At 40.0% G+C, this 19,510-nt stretch overlaps 1 protein-coding gene across 1 annotated transcript in view; it reads right to left on the bottom strand.

Annotated features, from left to right (window-relative positions):
- Positions 1-9,849: 9,849 nt before the first annotated feature.
- Positions 9,850-19,510, bottom strand: part of cacna2d3 (calcium channel, voltage dependent, alpha2/delta subunit 3) — a 32,250-nt gene continuing 22,589 nt past the window's right edge. Inside the window, exons 15-38 of the mRNA XM_061070220.1 lie at positions 18,485-18,556; positions 18,306-18,386; positions 18,118-18,192; positions 17,137-17,220; positions 16,756-16,827; positions 16,529-16,590; positions 16,363-16,430; positions 15,957-16,002; positions 15,741-15,838; positions 15,534-15,627; positions 14,997-15,092; positions 14,759-14,880; positions 14,060-14,131; positions 13,531-13,592; positions 13,402-13,446; positions 13,246-13,308; positions 12,930-13,000; positions 12,743-12,818; positions 12,082-12,122; positions 11,738-11,793; positions 11,044-11,161; positions 10,825-10,937; positions 10,511-10,593; positions 9,850-9,942 (exon numbers count right to left, since the gene is read on the bottom strand). Of these exons, the coding sequence (XP_060926203.1) occupies positions 9,850-9,942; positions 10,511-10,593; positions 10,825-10,937; positions 11,044-11,161; positions 11,738-11,793; positions 12,082-12,122; positions 12,743-12,818; positions 12,930-13,000; positions 13,246-13,308; positions 13,402-13,446; positions 13,531-13,592; positions 14,060-14,131; positions 14,759-14,880; positions 14,997-15,092; positions 15,534-15,627; positions 15,741-15,838; positions 15,957-16,002; positions 16,363-16,430; positions 16,529-16,590; positions 16,756-16,827; positions 17,137-17,220; positions 18,118-18,192; positions 18,306-18,386; positions 18,485-18,556 (1,863 nt within the window). The remainder of the gene's footprint in view (positions 9,943-10,510; positions 10,594-10,824; positions 10,938-11,043; positions 11,162-11,737; positions 11,794-12,081; positions 12,123-12,742; positions 12,819-12,929; positions 13,001-13,245; positions 13,309-13,401; positions 13,447-13,530; positions 13,593-14,059; positions 14,132-14,758; positions 14,881-14,996; positions 15,093-15,533; positions 15,628-15,740; positions 15,839-15,956; positions 16,003-16,362; positions 16,431-16,528; positions 16,591-16,755; positions 16,828-17,136; positions 17,221-18,117; positions 18,193-18,305; positions 18,387-18,484; positions 18,557-19,510) is intronic.

The following is a 19,510-nucleotide window of genomic DNA, read 5'->3' as shown; positions in this document are numbered from 1 at the left end:
TGGTTCAGGCAGCCAACTCGAGCTGCGCTGCTCCAATCATGTCACATCCACCAGGCGACACACCTTACTCTCCACACTCATCTCTAATACAATTATATAATACATATAATCGGCATTGTGGTGAGAAGAGGAGTGAATTGACATTCCTGGGTGAACTATCCCATTAAGGATTATTTGTATAAACTGTGTGTCTTTCATTCAATGGACCTGAGTATTTCAGTGTGGTCTCACACATACAAATGTAAACATACAGAGGTAACAGTCCACAAACATGTTGTCATACCTCAGGGTTGAACGGATGACAGGATTCAGGTTTCCTTCTGTCCTTCTGAAACTTAAGTCTGTAACATTTTAGGGACTCGTTGTGTTCAAAGATGTCAATAAAAAAAAAGACAAACCAACAGAGCTAAGTTAAAAACTTATCTAACCCGCATCAAGCCTCCTTTAGGCTGATGTGAAACTGAACACTCTAATCGTACAACTCCAAAAGTAACCCCCAAGAAAAAATGCAGCTGCGCTCAGTCATTATTTCCATTATGAAACAAACCACATATTCAAAGCTTCCACAAATATTAGTTTTTCCTTTAGAAAGGATATACATGATCTGGATGGGATCCATGGTTTCTGGAGGAGAACTGATGCTATCACACTTATTGTCCACAACAACCATGAAGAGGTTGCTGCTGGGAATCTGCTGTATAACAAAAGACCTGCAGCAACAAACACAGACACACACACACACACACACACACACACACACACACACACACACACACACACACACACACACACACACACACACACACACACACACACACACACAAACACTCACACTCACACAAACACTGTTTAATATGGATCGATATCAAGGAATTGATTGTTGATATTTGAGTCAATAATCTGAAACGCCCCTCACAGTCGAAGTTGTCTGTTGTTTTGTCGTGTATTCACTAGAGTTAATGATTTTAGCATGTGTTTAAATATAAAGACAGGTTTATATTTATGATGCTTATTTTCGTGACTCTCAGACATTCCCTAGTAGTAGGTCTGTCCCTCTTTGGAAGGACCTTTAACCTAGGGAATATTCTCTGACCAGCTAATGGATGGCTGTAGAAGGAATGTCCTTGACCAATGTGTCTTCATGTTCGGACACAAAACACGTCCTTAGAAGGCCCTTGGTGGGATGACATGTTACCCGAAGTCGTGGGCGGAACTAACCTCTCTATATAATGTGTGTGAGACCACGGCTGGTCAGACTTCACCATTTGTCCTGGGTTATTTCTCTGAGTTCTAGAGCTCGTCCTGACCTGTGAAACTTCTGTGTAATAAACATTATTATACTTGTAAGTACTGGGTCCGCGTTCCTTTCCTTCACCATCAACTTCTAAAGCAAACATCAACATCTCGGCTGACCAGAATATACTTCAGTTTCTTTGATGGTGCGATCAGAAACAAAAGCAGGATACTCTGTGTCACATGGAACCATCACGGTTTTACCCTGAGACCTCTGAGCTGAATGTGGGACAAAGAAAACTGAACTTTGTGAAACACTATGCACACGTGTGAATAGTTTTTAAAGGTTCAGTGTGTAAGATTTAGGTGAAAGGGATCTATTGGCTGAAATTGATTTATAATTAAACTAGTGATGTTTTCACTAGTGTCTCATCTAAATTTTTTTCCATAGAACGGGCCATTTATATTTTAGTATTTCATATTTACAGAGAGCGGGTCCTTTCTACAGAGGCTGTCATGTTTTTTACAGTAGTCCAAACTTGACAATCTAAACACCTTTAGAGTTTTTAATCACAGCTGAAGGCTTCAACAGGTTCTCTTGTTTTAAAGGGGAGGGTGAGGTGAGGGGAAATCAGCTGCAACTGGAGACTTCACCACTAGATGTCACTGAGTTCCACACACTGAACCTTTAAATAAGTCACACATCGAAGAAGTGTGTAACTTACATTGTCGTTGTGGTTTCCTCGTTCTGTACAATGAAAATTCAGTCAGTGAAGTCTCAGTATTCAAACACACAAGTGTCTCTGAACCATCCTGGACAGCTTCGTCATGGTAGGACTGGTGTTGTTCGTCGTTCTCATCAGTGGGTAGACATTTTGTAATTATCAATGTTGGCTTTTATATTGTAGTTTTTGTTTCTGTTTGTTTATGAGACTACAGTATCAATTATTATTGCATCTATTTTATTTCCAGCAGGTTCCTTTCACGAGATTCAAATTCAAGGTCAGTCATTTTTTTACATTTCATGTTCAGCTCTTTTGTTTTCACTGTATGTAAAGTTTATTGTGAGCTGTTATTAATTCAACCGTTTTTAATCAGTTTGCTTGTATAGTACAATTTCTTTACTTCATTTACTTTATGACATTAATGTAACTACTAAGAGCTAAGAGCTAAATATAACTGAATGTTTTTCTTTACCCTCTCAGCTCTTCTTCCACCTAAACTGGTAGTGAGTCCACCGGTGATCAAAGAGACAGACACAGTCACACTGGACTGTCAGTGTCCACCTGGTGTGTTTCAGTGTTATTTCTACCCTGAGGGAGGACAAACCCAAATCTTCTCATGTCAGAAGACACTGTCAGGGAGCGAGCTGCTGCTGATGGCAGGTCAGAGTTCCCCCACTGAGGTTAAAGTGATCTGTTTTTACACTGTAAAGGTTGGAGATAATCATCGTCCGTCTCCACACAGTGAAATATCCTCCATCACCATACACAGTGAGTTACTTTACTTTTACTTTTACTGTGTGTGAAGGAGTGAGGGATAAGAAACAACAATTCAACAACTTCTTGTCCCATAATTTGAGTTTTGTCACTTTGATAAGTACATTCTTTTGTCAGGTTCTTGATTTTAAATTTTTTGTTTTACAGTTTTCATAGTATTATTGTGTGTATATGATTGGTGCATCACAAAGTACACACTGCATCTTTTGAGACCTGCTCAAAATATTGCACAAATTCGCTGTCCCACACATTTGTCTACAAAGGAAACTGATCCATCATCTTTTACATAACATTACACTACATTTCATTTAGCTGACGCTTTTATCCAAAGTGATTTACATAAGTGCATTCAACCATGAGGGTACAAACCCAGAACAACAATATTCAAGAAAGTACAATTTCTTCAAAAAGTAAGGTCCATTTAAGTGCTACTAAATCTTTAGTTTAAACTTTATCCAAGGTATTGTAGGAAGAGGTTTGTTTTTAGTTTGCGGCGGAAGATGTGTAAACTTTTTGATGTCCTGATCTCCATGGGGAGCTCATTCCACCGTTTAGGAGCCAGGACAGCTAACAGCCGTGATTTTGATGAGTGTTCAGCTCGCAGTGAGGGAGCAACAAGGTGATTGGCCAAAGCAGAGCGGATTGAACGGGCTGGGGTGTAAATGTTTGACCATGTCCTGGATGTAGACTGGACCCGATCCGCTCGCGGCATGGTACGCAAGTACTAATGTTTTGTAACGGATGCGGGCAGCCTCTGGTAACCAGTGAAGAGAGAGTAGTGTGAGTGAATTTAGGTTGGTTAAAGACCAGTCGAGATGCTGCATTCTGGATGAGCTGCAGAAGTCGAATGGCACTAGCAGGTAGACCAGCCAGGAGGGAGTTACAGTAGTCTAGGCGTGAGATGACCAGGGCCTGGACCAGAACCTGCGCCACCTTCTGAGTGAGAATGGGGCGTATTCTGGCAGTAAGGGAGAGTTGACTGTCGAGTGTCTCACCCAGGTTCCTAGCAGTCTGGGTGGGGGCTAACACAGAGTTGTCAAAGGTAATGGTCAGGTCGTGGGTGGGAGAGCCTTTCCCTGGAAGGAAAAGTAGTTTAATCTTCCCTGCATCACATCAGTCTGTCACATCTCAGGGACTGGTTGTCTTCAAAAGTGTCAAGAAAAAAAAGACAAACCAAACAGAGCTAAGTTTAAAACTTCTCTCACCTGAATCACGACTCATTTAGGCTGATCTGAAACTGAACACTCGAGTCGTACATCTCCAAAAATAAACCCAAAGACAAAAAGCAGCTCAGCTCAGTCAGTATTTCCATTATGAAACAAACCACATATTCAAAGCTTCTACCTATCAAATATTACTGTTTCCTTTAGAAAGGATATAAATGATCTCGATGGGATCCATTGTTACTGGAGGAGAACTGCTGCAATCATACTTATTGTCCACAACAACCATGAAGAGGTTTCTACTGGGAATCTTCTGTATTACAAAAGACCTGCAGCAACAAACACAGACACACACACACACACACACACACACACACACACACACACACACACACACACACACACACACACACACACACACGCACACACACACACACACACACACACACACACACACACACACTGTTTAAAATGGATGGATATCAAGGAATTGATTGTTGATATTTGAGTCAATAATCTGAAATGGCCTGCAGCAGTACCTGGTGCAGCCCTCACAGTCGATGTTGTCTGTTGTTTCTTTGATGGTGCGTTCAGAGACAGAAACAGGATAATCTGTGTCACATGGAACCATCATGGTTTATCCCTGAGACCACTGAGCTGAATGTGGGACAAAGAAAACTGAACTTTGTGAAACACTATGTACATGTGTGAATGGTTTCAAAGGTTCAGTGTGTAAGATTTAGGTAAAAGGGATCTTTGGCTGATATTGAATTAAAATTACCCTAGTGCTGTTTTCACTAGTGTCTCATCTAAATTCTATGAATTGTTGTTTTTTTCCATAGAACGGGCCATTTATATTTTAATATTTCATATTTACAGGGAGCAGGTCCTCTCTACAGATGCTGTCATATTTTTTACAATTGTCCAAAATGGACAATCTAAACACCTTTTTAATCAGTTTGCTTGTACAGTATAATTTCTTTACTTCATTAACTTTATGACATTAGTGTGACTTCTAAAAGCTTTATATAACTAAATGTTTTTTTTTACCCTCTCAGCTCTTCTTCCACCTAAACTGGTCGTGAGTCCACCGGTGATCACAGAGACAGACACAGTCACACTGGACTGTCAGTGTCCAACTGTTGCATTTCAGTGTTATTTCTACACTGTGGGAGGACAAACCCAAATGTCCTCATGTCAGAAGACACTGTCAGGGAGCGAGCTGCTGCTGATGGCAGGTCAGAGTTCCCCCGCTGAGGTTAAAGTGGGATGTTTTTACACTGTAAAGGTTGGAGATGTACATCGTCCGTCTCCACACAGTGAAATATCCTCCATCACCATACACAGTGAGTTACTTTACTTTTACTCTTACTGTGTGTGAAGGAGTGAAGGATAAGAAACAACCATTCAACAACTTATTTTCCCATAACTCAAGTTTTGTCACTTTGATAAGTAAAGTTTTCTTTCTCAGGTTCTAGATTTTGAATGTTTTGTATTACAGTATTCATAGTATTGTTGTGTGTATATGATTGAGACATCACAAAGTACACACTGCATCTTTTGATGCCTGATCAAAATAATGCGCAAATTTGATGTCCCACACATTTGTCTATTAAGGAAACTGAGCCACTGTCTTTTATTGTATAGAATCTGTGGAAATCGAGTCACACACGATGCAAACTACGCAGTTTCCTATGACCTCAGGGAAGACATGCTGCATTTACCTTGAAACCTATTTAACAAAATATTCAGTATATTTGTTCTGTTAAGAGTTGTAAAAATGTTTTATTCAACAGGATCTCCTACTTCAACTCCTGTAACATCTATAAAAGGTAATGAAATTAAAAATATTCTGTGACTTTGTTCTCAACCATTATAATCAATCAATTAATCAATATCATTGTATTTGTATAGCCCATATTCACTTATCACAATTTGTCTCATAGGGCCCTTAATAATGAAATGTATGTTCCTTCCTTCATCAGGTCTGACTGTCAGTACAAGGAACCCTATGGGAAATGTTATTTCTACTCTACGAACGCCAGGGAAAGTAACATCAGGTGTTTCTACCTTTCTATACATTTTTCCTCGTTGAAACAGTTCCAGGATTCATCATGTTCATAACTTTAGTTTGTCACTAGAAATACAGTTTTTTCTTCTAACTGCTGTACTGAAAGAAATTCTTAAGTCTATCAGAAGATAATAAACCTATCATGACAAAAACACTCACTATATTTGTTCTTTTAAATTCTTTAAATTTAATCTTTTTATTTAACAGATCTGTCAGTTGACAGACCTCATACAAAAGGTAGTAAAATCACACATGTTTTGTGCCTTTTTCCAAGCATAATGATGAAGTGTAATTTTCTTTATTCATCAGCTCTGACTGTCACCACATCGAGGAACGCTAAGGAACATGTTAGCACGTCTTCGCCAACGCCAGGGAAACCAGGTGACAAAATCTCTTTCCTTAAAGATTCACACAGAAAACCTTTATTTAACTGGGACAGAAGTTTTAGGATATAATTACCTTTAATATTTCTTTAATTTAAATTTTTGCTTTCAAGAAACAGTTATTACTAATTCCAGGATTCATCATTTTCACCACTTTTGTCACTTTAGTTTGTCACTAGAAATACATTTTTTTCTTCTAACTGCTGCATTGAAAGAAATACTTAAGTCTATCAGAAGATAAGAAACCAGGACAAAAACACTCACTATATTTGTTCTTTTAAATTCTTTTAATTTAATCTTTTTATTGAACAGATCTGTCAGTTGACAGACCTCATACAAAAGGTAATAAAATCACACATGTTTTGTGCCTTTTTCCAAGCAAAATGATGAAGTGTAATTTTCTTTATTCATCAGCTCTGACTGTCACCACATCGAGGAACGCTAAGGAACATGTTAGCACGTCTTCGCCAACACCAGGGAAACCAGGTGACAAAATCTCTTTTCTTAAAGATTCACACAGAAAACCTTTTTTTAACTGGGACAGATGTTTTAGGAAATATATACCTTTAATATTTCTTTAATTACAATTTTTGCATTCAAGAAACAGTTATTGTAAATTCCAGGATTCATCATGTTCACCACTTTAGTTATTTTACCTATTTGTTTCACATTAGTTGCAGAGAAATACTGTTGTGATATTCATTAGTGGTGTAACATGAACTGGTAGAAACAGAAAGTCCACACAGTATTTCTGTTTTTGTGAGTTTGACTAAATCTTGTTTCCTCTGAAACAGACGTGAGGATGTGGACACTGAGGGCACTGGTAGTTACAGCTGCTTTTGGAGTCACTGTGGGTTTCATCTCACTAGGACTGACCTTTCATTGCACCACAAGAGAAAGTGGTGAGTCCATGTGTCCATTTAGTGTTTATCTCCAGTTAATATACATGTACATACTTGAAGTATGTTACTGACATTTTGATATCAAACAATCCACATGCAGAGAGAAAATGTAGGTCTTTAAAATCTATATCAGACACATCTAACTTCAATGTCTCTGTCATCTTACACACTCACAGGTACCGAGAAACCGAAAAGACAAGATTCTCAATATGAACAAGTAAGTGAGACATGAGGCACAGTATTGTATATAGTTGCTAGAGAGGTTTATAGATGTCATAAGAGCGCTCAGAGTTGGTGTCTTTCTTTTCTAGTCGGTCATTTACTACAAGTACGACACCATCTCCGAGAAGCCGTCTGCATCAGCCCCAGACAACATGGTGTACAGCACCTTGCAGCCGGTTTAGAGGAAGACACAGGAGACTGCCCAAAGATCTGCTTTTAAACCATATGTAATTTTAGCCTCGTCTATCATACAGCATTTTATGATCTAATACAGAGAGAAAATTATGTGGGTAATGTACGTGGTCTGGTGTTAATCTGCAAACTGACAGGAAACTGCTGAGTCTCTGCTGGCTGTCTCTTTTTCTGTCAGAGAGGGACCAGCAGGTCGAGGTTGAGGGGTCTCACTCTGAAACGTATTGATTACTGATTACTGCATGCTACCTGAACAGGCAGCTGCTGTGATCTTCATAAACAAAGTGGTGGATTTGAGATTCCTTAAATTGTTAATAATGAGACTGTGGTTATTGAGAAGCCCCTTCCTATAACATTATAAGTCATACAGTGTTTGGAAATGTACTCTATTGATATTTGCATGTTACATGTTATTTAGCTGACGCTTTTGTCCAAAGCGACTTACATTTTTAGTACACTCAACATTTATGAGGGGCCATTTAGGGGTTCAGTATCTTGCCAAGGACACTTCGGCATGCAGATCTTGTTGGAGAACGCCCACTCTACCCCCTAGGCCACACCGCCTGTAATATTTAATAGAAGGATGTCATGTGTAGCTTCTCTACTTCAAGAGGTCACCTGACTTTTTCCAATCTAAATGAGCAATTATTTTCAGTCTGTCATGGCCGAAAGAAAAACATTTGTATCTAATCGCTTCAAACGTGAGAGACTGTTTCTGTTTCTGTCTCTGTTACATCAGTCGGCTGTTGTTGAGCCTCTCTGGGTTTGGAAGCATATTTGGAATCAGAAACCTGGATAACATATTATTGGCATTGGCATTATTCAATTTGTCATTGCTGTTCCCTTCATCTCTGTCAGACATTTTCTTTTGTGTAAAAACTTTTAAATTGTATACATTTCTTCATTTAGACTCTGTCTTTTCCAATGATTGTTGTAAGTATTGTTTTTCTGTCGATGTGCTCTGCTCCACGTGCCATCTATGGCACTTCTGTCCATTCCGGGAGAGGGATCACTCAAATGTGTCTCTTTCTGAAGTTTCTATGTTTCTTTCCTGTTAAAAGATTTTTTTTTCTCTTTACTCTATAGTTTAGGATTAAGGGCAGAGGATGTTGCACCTTGTAAAGCCCTATGCCCTATCCCTATTCAAATAAAATTTGATTGATTTGATATAAAGACATGCAACTAGTTTCTGTTATGTCGTTTCTAAGAAGAAACAAGGTCATTGGAGTTAGCAGCTGTGTCTGGTGAGAACTAAGTTGATCATAAAATAGATAAACTTATTTATGTCCCTGCAACATTAGTAATACACACATACACACAAACACACACAATGTTTGAGAAAATGAAGCACAGTGTAAATGAGGTAAAATATTTCTTTGTGTTTATTCATCATCTCTCTCAAACGCACAGTTGAGAGGATGTGGTCACCTTGACAAATCATGGCTGGATGTATGAACGTGACATTCTTCAAACACACTTTGTTGAATCTTCATCATGCATCTTTAGCTCGTCTGAACCGTCTCCTGCTTTGAAATGAGGAGGAACTGACAGAGGACAGTTCACAAGCTCTGTTTTTCTCTCCAGTATTTCACATCAAAAACACATTATTATCAACATCAGAAAGAACTCAGTTCAAAAATAAACTTAAAATATCTGAGGAATGTATGGAAAAATATGACGCCACTGTCATTAGTGTTTTTTTTTTTGTATAGCATTTTAATGCCAAGAATACAGAGCGCTCTGCCTCCTTTTCACATGACGAAAGTGCATTTTACATTCTGTAGACTTTCACATTAACTTAAGAAACATGTTTGATGTCTTATATCATCTTTTGCACAAAGTAATAATTTTCTCGTCTCTTCTCCTATGCCTTTGCTTCGACTGTAGACATGTTGCTTTCTCGTGTTTAATTTCAGCGCATTTTCGGGACAATATGGCAAACTGTGAACTGCAATGCTCTGAGCAAAGTCCCCAAGCACTCCCATGAAGCTCACTTTCTTAGCTGCGCCACATCGTTCATGATTTCTGCATTAATGGATGCGAGTCTCGGTGCTACAGTTTTTTTTTGTTTCCTAGTGGAGCGCTGCCAGTTGCAGAGCTAATGAGCAAATTCATCTCTGATTGGCCATGTGTGTTTATAAGCATATTCTAGTTGAGGTCGTCCTCAGGTCCTGCTGCTCACGGTCACCTGCTGACGGCCGCTGCTATCAGAGGGAGCAGAGCCGCTGTTAGGGCACCGGAGAGGCGTGTTGCTGAACCACACTCCATGGCATTTTCCTGCAGAAGACACAGTTGTGTGTGATTACAGATTTTTTTTGAGCAGTTTACATGTAAGGTGTTATTCCATTTTAATTAGGCCCACAAAGGTAGACGCACAAAAGCAGAAAGAACTACCAGTGCTCAAATCACTGCATAGAAACCACTTTGTTTCAGAGTGAAACGGGAAGAAAGCGTGTAAATTGTTTTATTAATTCCTTGCACAGGAGAAGTGAGCACACAGCTCCGATAAGTACAGTAAGTTAAAGGTGAAGTCAGTCTGGCTGACCTAGGAGTTTACCTATAACCGTCCACATTACATTACACATTTCTCTTTCTCTATCTGACATGTACTTTTAGAAATGTTGCTGCATTCCCAGAACTCAGAATTCAAGTTTAATACAATCATATCATTACAAAAGGGAATCCAAAACTATTAAAATAAGATGAAACAAACTAAGATATTCAATCAATGATTATTTGTATAAACTGGGTGTCTTTCATTCAAAGGATCTTATTATTTCAGTGTGGGCTCACACGTTCAAATGTACACACACACAGGTAACAGTACACAGGTATGTTGTCATACCTCAGGGTGGAACGGATGACAGGATTCAGGTTTCTTTCTGTCCTTCTGAAACTTCAGTCTGTAACATTTCAGGGACTCGTTGTGTTCAAAGGTGTCAAGGACAAAAAAAACAAACTGAACAGAACTAAGTTTAAAACTTCTCTAACCTGCATCACGACTCGTTAAGGTTGAAACTGAACAAACAAGGCGCACAACTCCAAAAACAACCACAAAGAAAAAATGCAGCTCCGCTCAGTCAGTATTTCCATTATGAAACAAACCACATATTCTAGGTCCAACTTATCAATTATTAGTGTTTCCTTTAGAAAGGATATACATGATCTCGATGGGATCCATGGTTACTGGAGGAGAACTGCTGCAGTCACACTTATTGTCCACAACAACCATGAAGAGGTTGCTGCTGGGAATCTGCTGTATGACAAAAGACCTGCAGCAACAAACACAAAAACACACACACTGTTTAATATGGATGGATATCAAGGAATTGATTGTTGATGTTTGAGTCAATAATCTGAAATGGGCTGCAGCAGTACCTGGTGCAGCCCTCACAGTCGATGTTGCCTGTTGTTTCTTTGATGGTGCGTTCAGAGACAAAAGCAGGGTACTCTGTGTCACATGGAACCATCATGGATTTACCCCGAGGCCACTGAGCTGAATGTGGGACAAAGAAAACTGAACTGAACAACAGAAGTGTGGTGTGAATTTGGTCAACAAACGAGGTTCTGAGACAAGTTGTCTTTGTAAGTGTATTTTTAAAAGCTCTCTGCAGAAAGGATCACACAGACGAGGCGGAGGTTGCAAGTGATATGAAAAGTGTGTGTCTGTGCTCATATTTAAGTGTCTCTGTGTGGGTTACCTCCTGACCCCAAAACATGCGGGGGGGGGGGGGGGGGGGGGTGTATGTGTCTATGTGTGAGGACAGGGAAATACACTCTTTATCTGTGGTTATGTCAAACGTCTGTAATGGAAATTTACTTAATAACTTCCTAGTTTATGCTTACAGAAGACATTTCAATCTAGGGCACAGATCTAGGATATAAACGTTATGGTGCACCCACTGTCCAGCATGTGAGCCCATTGTCTATTCATGTCTTGCAGAAGTTGATCCTGAGATCACCTGAATTCTATGGGGACCTTTTGCTCTACTCTGGTTTAACTGTGTTTGTCCTTTGTTCCAAGAACTCAGCTGACTGACACAGGCCTGTAACCATCATTAGCTGTAGTTACCTTTTACTGTCAGGTCCACGTTCCACCAGCTGTACAAGTTAAATTCTAGCAGAAAACTGAAGGGAGAAACACAAACATTACAATTAATTTATCAACTGGTTTCATTACATAGTTCATAAAGTAAATGTAATTATCACTGAATTAGTTAAAGATGAAACTGATTATATCTTAGCAGTGTTCATCGTAGTGTTATACATCCATTTATGGTTTTATCATTTAACTTTTTAATTGTTTTGTGCTCATTATTGTATCAATGTACAATGATGCAATGTATTAATGCATCAATTGTACAGGTATTATCTTCCCGTACTAAACAAATATACAAATTTTGTTTAAATTCTTACATGACAAGTTCAGCCAGGAGCCACTTAACCACAGTGAAAGGCTAAGAAAGGGAGAGAGAGAGAGAGAAATATTTAATGTTAGTTTAATCTAAATTCATATTTGACTAGTGTCTAAACACTGTTCACCACAAACTCTATGAAACCTACCACCTTCTAGGGTCATGATCTGAAAGCAACACTATATACCTCAAAATATAAGCTTAAAAAAGTGTTAACACCCTTAACGACTGTTCTCTGTTACTTCTGTGAGAGAGTAACTAGTTGTCACAGCTTAAACTGACAGAATCAGGCCCAGTCAGTTCTAGAGTAATGAACTTTCGATCAGTTAAAAGAAGTCATAACATTTTAACATATGAAAAATACTAAACAGAGTTTGGTGTATTTCACTACAGCTGCAGCTCTTCTGGTTCAGGAAGTCAAGGATCATGGGTAATATCTATTGTTCAGTGTGTTTCTGTTGCGTGGGGAGAAACTACACACACAGAGATTTCTCAGGATTAATCAACACGTGTGGCTGCAGAGGGCGCTGTTGCTCAGTAAGTTACCGAGTTTGGCTTTAACTCTGGCTGTTCAAATGTTGATGTGTTGTTTTACAGGTGATAAAATGACTGCTTCTCGTGTCTTTATCTCTAAATCTACCAGCAAGTGATCTGTCACTTACGTCAGATAAAGTGCGTGCGCTGTCGCTGCTCCCAGCATACTCTTTGCATCGGGCCTGGTAGTCATACAGAGTGATCCTGTCACAGTCAGAAAGTTGTTACAGTCAAAGAAAATACCAACAACAACAACAACAACAAATACAATCATTAACAAAAACATGCTGGTTAGTGTTAAACTGTGGCTCAGACCTTTTGAAGGACCCCATCTGGAGAAGTTTGTTCATAACAGCCCCCTCCACCTCTCCAAAGAAAAGCCCTGTCTGAGAGAGAAGATATTTCAACGCACACAGCCACAAACTGTAGATGGAAGAAAACAAAATAATGGAAATAAAAATGATCAAACCAGCAGTAACTGTTTTTGATAAGTTGCAGAAACAGAACACTCACATATCATCTTTTAAGTTGATGTGAAGTTGGTGGAGATCTAAACATGTGTTCACAGATGTACACACACACACACACACACACACACACACACACACACACACACACACACACACAGTACCTGAGAGTGCTCCTCTGTGACCAGAATGAATCCGTTGTTGTCGATGAGATAACAGTTAATGTCCTGCGAGTGGGTGAATAAAAAAGATTTAATAAACAAAACAACAAAACAAAGGGAAAAGAGAATAAGGAGTTAGAATTAAGTGACTGTTTTTACCTCATTGTCGCAGCTAATGCTACATTTTCCATCAAGAGCCGTACACTGAGCACAAAACATAAAGAGTTTTGTTTCACACTCACTTAGAATAACAACCAAAACGTGTCACGTTAGTTGTTGTGTAGTTACCTGTCTGCAGGCCGTCCAGAACTTCCTCTGAAAGTACTCCAGCTTCATCTGAATCCCGACAGCTGAGCAAAGCACAAAGAGCATAAGAGACCGAACTATATAATAGAAACTCTAACTTTATTTACACCGATCAGCCACAACATCACAAACAATGACTGGTTATAGACAGTGGTACATCAGTTTATCTTTGGCTTAGTATATAGATTTTGAATCAAATTTTCTACTAAAAAGGAACTCTTTAAAACAGGCTATACATATAAGCAGATAAATCACAACATTAAAACTGGCCCCTAGTTTAAATGGTTTACGGAGAAAGAGTAAATGCTTTGTTGTAAACAGAAAATAATTATATAATAATAAGAGCTACAAGAACATCTAAAAAAGTATGAAAAGTTAAAACAGTGAAAGAACAATAAGAACACAAAAATAAAACTGGATGAAAACAGATAAAAGCTGGCTTTAGAATTAAAAAAAACAAAAAAAACTTTAGGATTCATGATGATATGAAATTCAGTTCAGATGTTGTTACCTGCAACAATTGGAGACTTTCTGTCATCGAGCAGCTGAATTGCTGTGCTGGCCAAAACCACGCTCTTATTATCTATAGCTGGAGAGACAGAGCAGATAACTATCATTCATCGGTTCACTTTCTTCTCAGTAGATGGCGCTCTGCGCTCTCTGAAAGCCTCAGCAGCAGTTCATTACTGTACAGTAATGGAGTCCAGTCGGGGGCTTTTCCACAGCCAGATGACTGCAATCTCTCTGAAACGAGCGCTGTGATGGGACACTTCAGGTTATGATGGTGAAGCCTGACTGAATGCAGTTATCATTAACAGGGAAAAGGTGGTAAATGTCCTGGAGAGTGAGGCTTTTTATTCTCCTTTCTGCAGCGAGCAGCCTGAACAGGGGACACATAAACTGCTAGAAAAAGCCGTGAGGGAGGTGAGCTGTGCTGCACGTCCTCTCAGTGGAAACCAGTAAAAACCACAAACCACAACACACCCAGGGACAAAGAGAAAGATGTGAAAATGCTGAAAAGCTAAGGAAACCAATTTAAACTTTCAAAAAGTACTTTATATACTCCTGCTCTGGAGAGTCAAGAATATTGAGATGAACTTGTGTGACAGGAAGGTGCAGATACTTCAGATAAACGTATGCTTTGTGTGGTTGTATCATGATATTTGATGGGGCACAGTTCACACGTGATGAGTGACATTGTCCTGCGTACCTGTGCTGAAGGGGATGGAGTAGATGAACGTGCCGGGGACCTGCTCTGCTGCTCTCTTGTACCACAGGGGGAAGTGATCAGCATTAAACACACCCTCCTTGTCCTCCGCTGTCAGGAAATCTCTGAGGACGCACAGAGGATGAAGTGAGGAGCCACGGATTAGATTCATCAGGCGCAATCACGGCCTCGCCTGGTGCTGTAAGTAATGATTAGAGAGACGTGGAGCAGTGGCACTCACTGATTGGAGAGCTGATCTGCCGGGACAAACAGGTTGGTCCTGGACAGGCCGGTGCGTGTTCCCAGGAAAGTGATCTCCACCCCTTTGTCTGAGTTCCTGCAGGATTCATGCAGAGCAGAGCACTGGTGCTTGATTTATGAGTGGTGACCCCAAGCATGTCTGACTGCTGATTACACACTATTACACAACCCCTTGTGAGATTTATGATTTCCTCTTAAATTTGTGATTTACAAAATTATAGTGAAGCAATGGGCTGCACCAAAATTCAAGGGGCTCTTGCTTGGGTCGTGTTCTACACCCTCCACAAAATGTTGTGAAAATCAATTGAGTAGTTTTTGCGTAATCCTGCAAACAAACAAACACCAGATGCAGCAGAGGTAACTACTGACTTGTTAAATCATCATTAGTGCTGTTTGTTGATGATTCATTACCATTTATAATTGCAGATCACTCACAGGCAAAACTCATGAGCCTTTGCTAAGAGCTTACAAACATCTATGATTTCAGATTTCAGTAGTGGTGCCACGTGGTTCTTACTCTGACTTGTTGAGGGCCAGTCCGGTCCAGTAGGCCTCCAGTGGAGCAGTCACCACCGCATCAAATAAAACCTCCTGGATCAGCTCTCTGTCACCTGCCGAACGTGACACAATGACCCCATCAATAAATACAGACTTTATTTTAATAATACCTGAGACACACTCCATTCAGTCCTGTTGATTTAGGCCTGACTCGGATTTCTCTTACATTTGAGCTGTGGTCTGCGACCCGTCAAGAAGAGCTTGATGGCCTGAATCTGTGTGAGGTGACGATGCTCATGCTGCTCCTCTGTGTTGCAGTAGGTCCTGCAGTCCAAACAGAACCACAGTGTTACGTCAATGAGTGCCTCGACTTCCCTGATGAACATTGAGGCATAACCTACATAACGCATGAATGCCCTCTTCCATATAATCCCAGCGTTACCATTCATCTGCCAGGGCGACATCTGGCTGTTCCAGATCACGGAGCCCTGAAAAACACAAGTCAGTAACGCTTCAGCAATGCCAGCATGGGAGGACTGATACAACAAGCAGGTCAGAGTCACATGCATCTAAACTGTATTCAGGCTCTTGTTTAACAGCTGAAAATGGCTGATTTTGTTAGTTCACATAATTTTGCTAGGACCCCTTAAATTCTATAATTAGCTATGAACAGGGGACTGGAACAACACCGAGGTCGGAAACCCTCTAACAAGACCGCATACTAACTTTCTGCCGAACGGTTCTTAATTTTAGAGGTTACTTGGAAGACTAGAATGTGTAAGAGTCACAAATATACAAGAGTGGGCGAATATCGCAGGTCAAAGTTCACCAAAGTTGAAGTTATGTACCTGCTTCGACTGACACATTTCCCCTGAAGAAGAACTTTCCATGTCCTCTGGACAGAGCCACTCCGACACTGGAAACAGCAAGAGAAGAGTCAGTCTGTGTTTGACTGAAGCAGAGACATAAACTGACAGAAGGTCGTATAGGAATGTAATAAAACTTCTCTTCCACCTGAATGGAGTTCCTTTAATGTCAGTGTAGTAATAGTCATTGTGCATTTTCAGGACGCGCCTCTAAAACAACAGAAGAACAGCTCCGATGAGATTTACTCCTTCAGTCCAGAGACAACAGAGAGAGAGAGAGAGAGAGAGAGAGAGAGAGAGAGAGAGAGAGAGAGAGAGAGAGAGAGAGAGAGAGAGAGAGAGAGAGAGAGAGAGAGTCTTCATCAGCAGCCTCACCCCTCTGTCCACTGTCTTCTTCACCTCCATAGAGAACGTCCCTGATCTCCTGTTCACCATAGCGTTACGTAGCTGAAACATATAGCACACGGAGCGGAGAAGTGGAGGTGGGGTCATTGATCCGGCAGATTGTCATTGGCTGCAAGTTGACTGTGATTCTGAAACCTGAGATTTAATACTGTTATAGTTGTTCTCGTCTAATAAAAACTGTTGTTTTCATAGGACTAAGTCATGAATATAGACATTGCACAGTTACAGTCATCTAATGTTATATTTCGATTTAAGCACATTCAGTATCCCCCCATTGTCAACAATAAAATAACGGCAAATTTCTTATATTGACAACATTTTCGTCTGTATTATTGTTTTTGACACACGTACAATGTCGTCTTTGTCCTCCCACTCCACCTCAGAGAGATCCACGCTGCTGTAGTTTGGCTTCCGCCTCTTCTGACCCTCCTGGTACTACACAAAATAACACAATACACACAATTTAATGATCCCTGTGGGCAACAGGGTTTAACTGGACTAAAGGTTCAGCTATTGCTCCGACATGTCAAATGACAAACTAATGTAAAACCTGTACGTGACACAGATTTTACAAATTGTGAGTTAAATAAATAAATCTCTTTATAAATGTGTCAACATCATTAGTCTTTTCTGTGTTTCCTTGTTAAAACAAAGGCTCTCATTTATAAAAGCTGTTGTGGCGATTTTGCAGAGCAATTATTCAGCAAATCATGTATGAAATTAACACTGTCAGGTAAATTAAAAATGTATTAATTTGATTGATAGTAAAAGCCACACTCAAACAACTGTACGTCAATGCATTACAATGTACATGTCAGATGCTGCTACTGCACGTAGCCGGGACCACAAGAAAACGACAAGTCAATGACTACACCCACAGCACAAGTATTAGCCACAAAGAAACACAAAAATAAAACAACACAGACAACCACACACAGAGTTGCACACAGAGGAATAGCACTAACACTGGCACACACAGATCCACTATAGCACAGCCATAGCTCCTGAGGAACCAGCGGTCCCAGGGTGAGCGGCTGTGGTCTCTGCCAGCGAGTGTTAAGTTACCTCTGGGAAATTTCAGGCCAGCCAGCCCTATGAGTGGCCTTTATCCCTGCATGCATACACCAAAGGAAAAGGTGGGGATTACAGACTATACGAGCCCATGGCGCCTTCTAACCACAAAACACATTAGTCTCTGCGTGCCCTCGTCATGGGGGGGTTCACGCCATCATTTTGGTTATGCATACAATTTTGCATGGACAAAAACAAAAAAAAGGAAAAACAGGGTAAAGTCAGGGAAAGCTAAAGGAGACTGTAAAACAAGTGAGTTACCAGAGGCCTGAGGTCCGGATGGGTCAGGATGTAGCCGTTGTTCGTGATGGCGAACGCGTACCCGTGGATCCCTAACTGGAGACACAGAGTGAGAGACAGAACGTGGAAGACATTCATTTCTTTTGCAAAAAATGCATAATAATACATTAATTTAGTTAAAGTAAAAGCACACAAGCAGCTGATGGTACCATATGTTTGGGGATGAGCTTCATCAGCTCCTGCAGAGGGATGTCTGTTCCTGCGACCCCCAACAGAATACCCTGGTTCTTCTGCATGAGAGGATTCAACACAAACACACACAGATACACAGCTTTAGGTGAAAACTCTCCAAATCCTATCTTAGCTTCTCACTCACTCACCCACTCACCGTTTCATTCTTTGTGCTGAAGACTGGCATGGCTACTGTGGTCATTAGACTTGGGCCTGATTTGGCTTTCAACTGAAAAACAGAGTCAGGACTTAGTTATAAAGCGGATTGAGAGACCACTGAGAGAAGCATAAAACTGAGATTCCAAAGGTGATGTAATTTTTCAGTCACTACAACTATTACAATAAATCATTATCAGTGGTGGAAGAACTACTCTGCAAAAGTACTTCAAGTACAAGTACAAGTCCTGTATTCAAGGTTTTATCTAAATAAGAGTACAAAAACTGTATGAATAAAGTGTAGTTTTGTTTGTACTGTATCATATAACTATCACTGGATTATTAACGCATTAACATAAGCCGCGCTGACCCAGATGAGGTTAAGCCGACCTGAAGTTTTATGAATAATGATGCAACATCTTTTATAGATTAAACATATGATTTAATGTAAAATGTTAATCTCCTGAGGAACAGTTACTACAGGGAATTTTTCAATTTGCCTAAGGTCAGTAAACAGTAGCAGAAAAGTAGCAGTATCTGAAAAAGGAAGTGTCATAAAACTGAACATTATCACTCAAGTAAATCACAAGTACCACAAAATTGAAATCACTTTCCATGATACTTATGATTCAGGGAAATTAGCGACAAAAACAAAACGAGAGTGGCATGGGACGGTTATCTCCGCCAAGGCCCAACAGTCTCAACAGACTGCACCTAATTGTAACCCGTACCAAATCCCTCCACCAAGTTTCACATTAATCTGTTCAGTGGTTTTTGTGTAATGCCAGTAACAAACAAATACCGATGGAAACATAAGCTCCCTGGTGGAGCTAATAACAACAAAACACAAACCCAACAAGCCTTGGACATGTTCATAAATGCAGCGACCTGTACAACAAATAACTACTCATGATTCACAAAAAATTCAATTAAAATGTCCACACATATTAAACACGTACACACACGAGAGCGTATACCTCCACCAAGGCTAGCGCCCTATCTCGCCATGTCAAAGAAAGTTAAATAA

This window comes from Limanda limanda, chromosome 4 (assembly GCF_963576545.1).
Source record: "Limanda limanda chromosome 4, fLimLim1.1, whole genome shotgun sequence".
NCBI lineage: Eukaryota > Metazoa > Chordata > Actinopteri > Pleuronectiformes > Pleuronectidae > Limanda > Limanda limanda.
The sequence above is the reverse complement of the archived record's forward strand: the minus strand, read 5'-3'. Positions and strand labels throughout refer to the sequence as shown.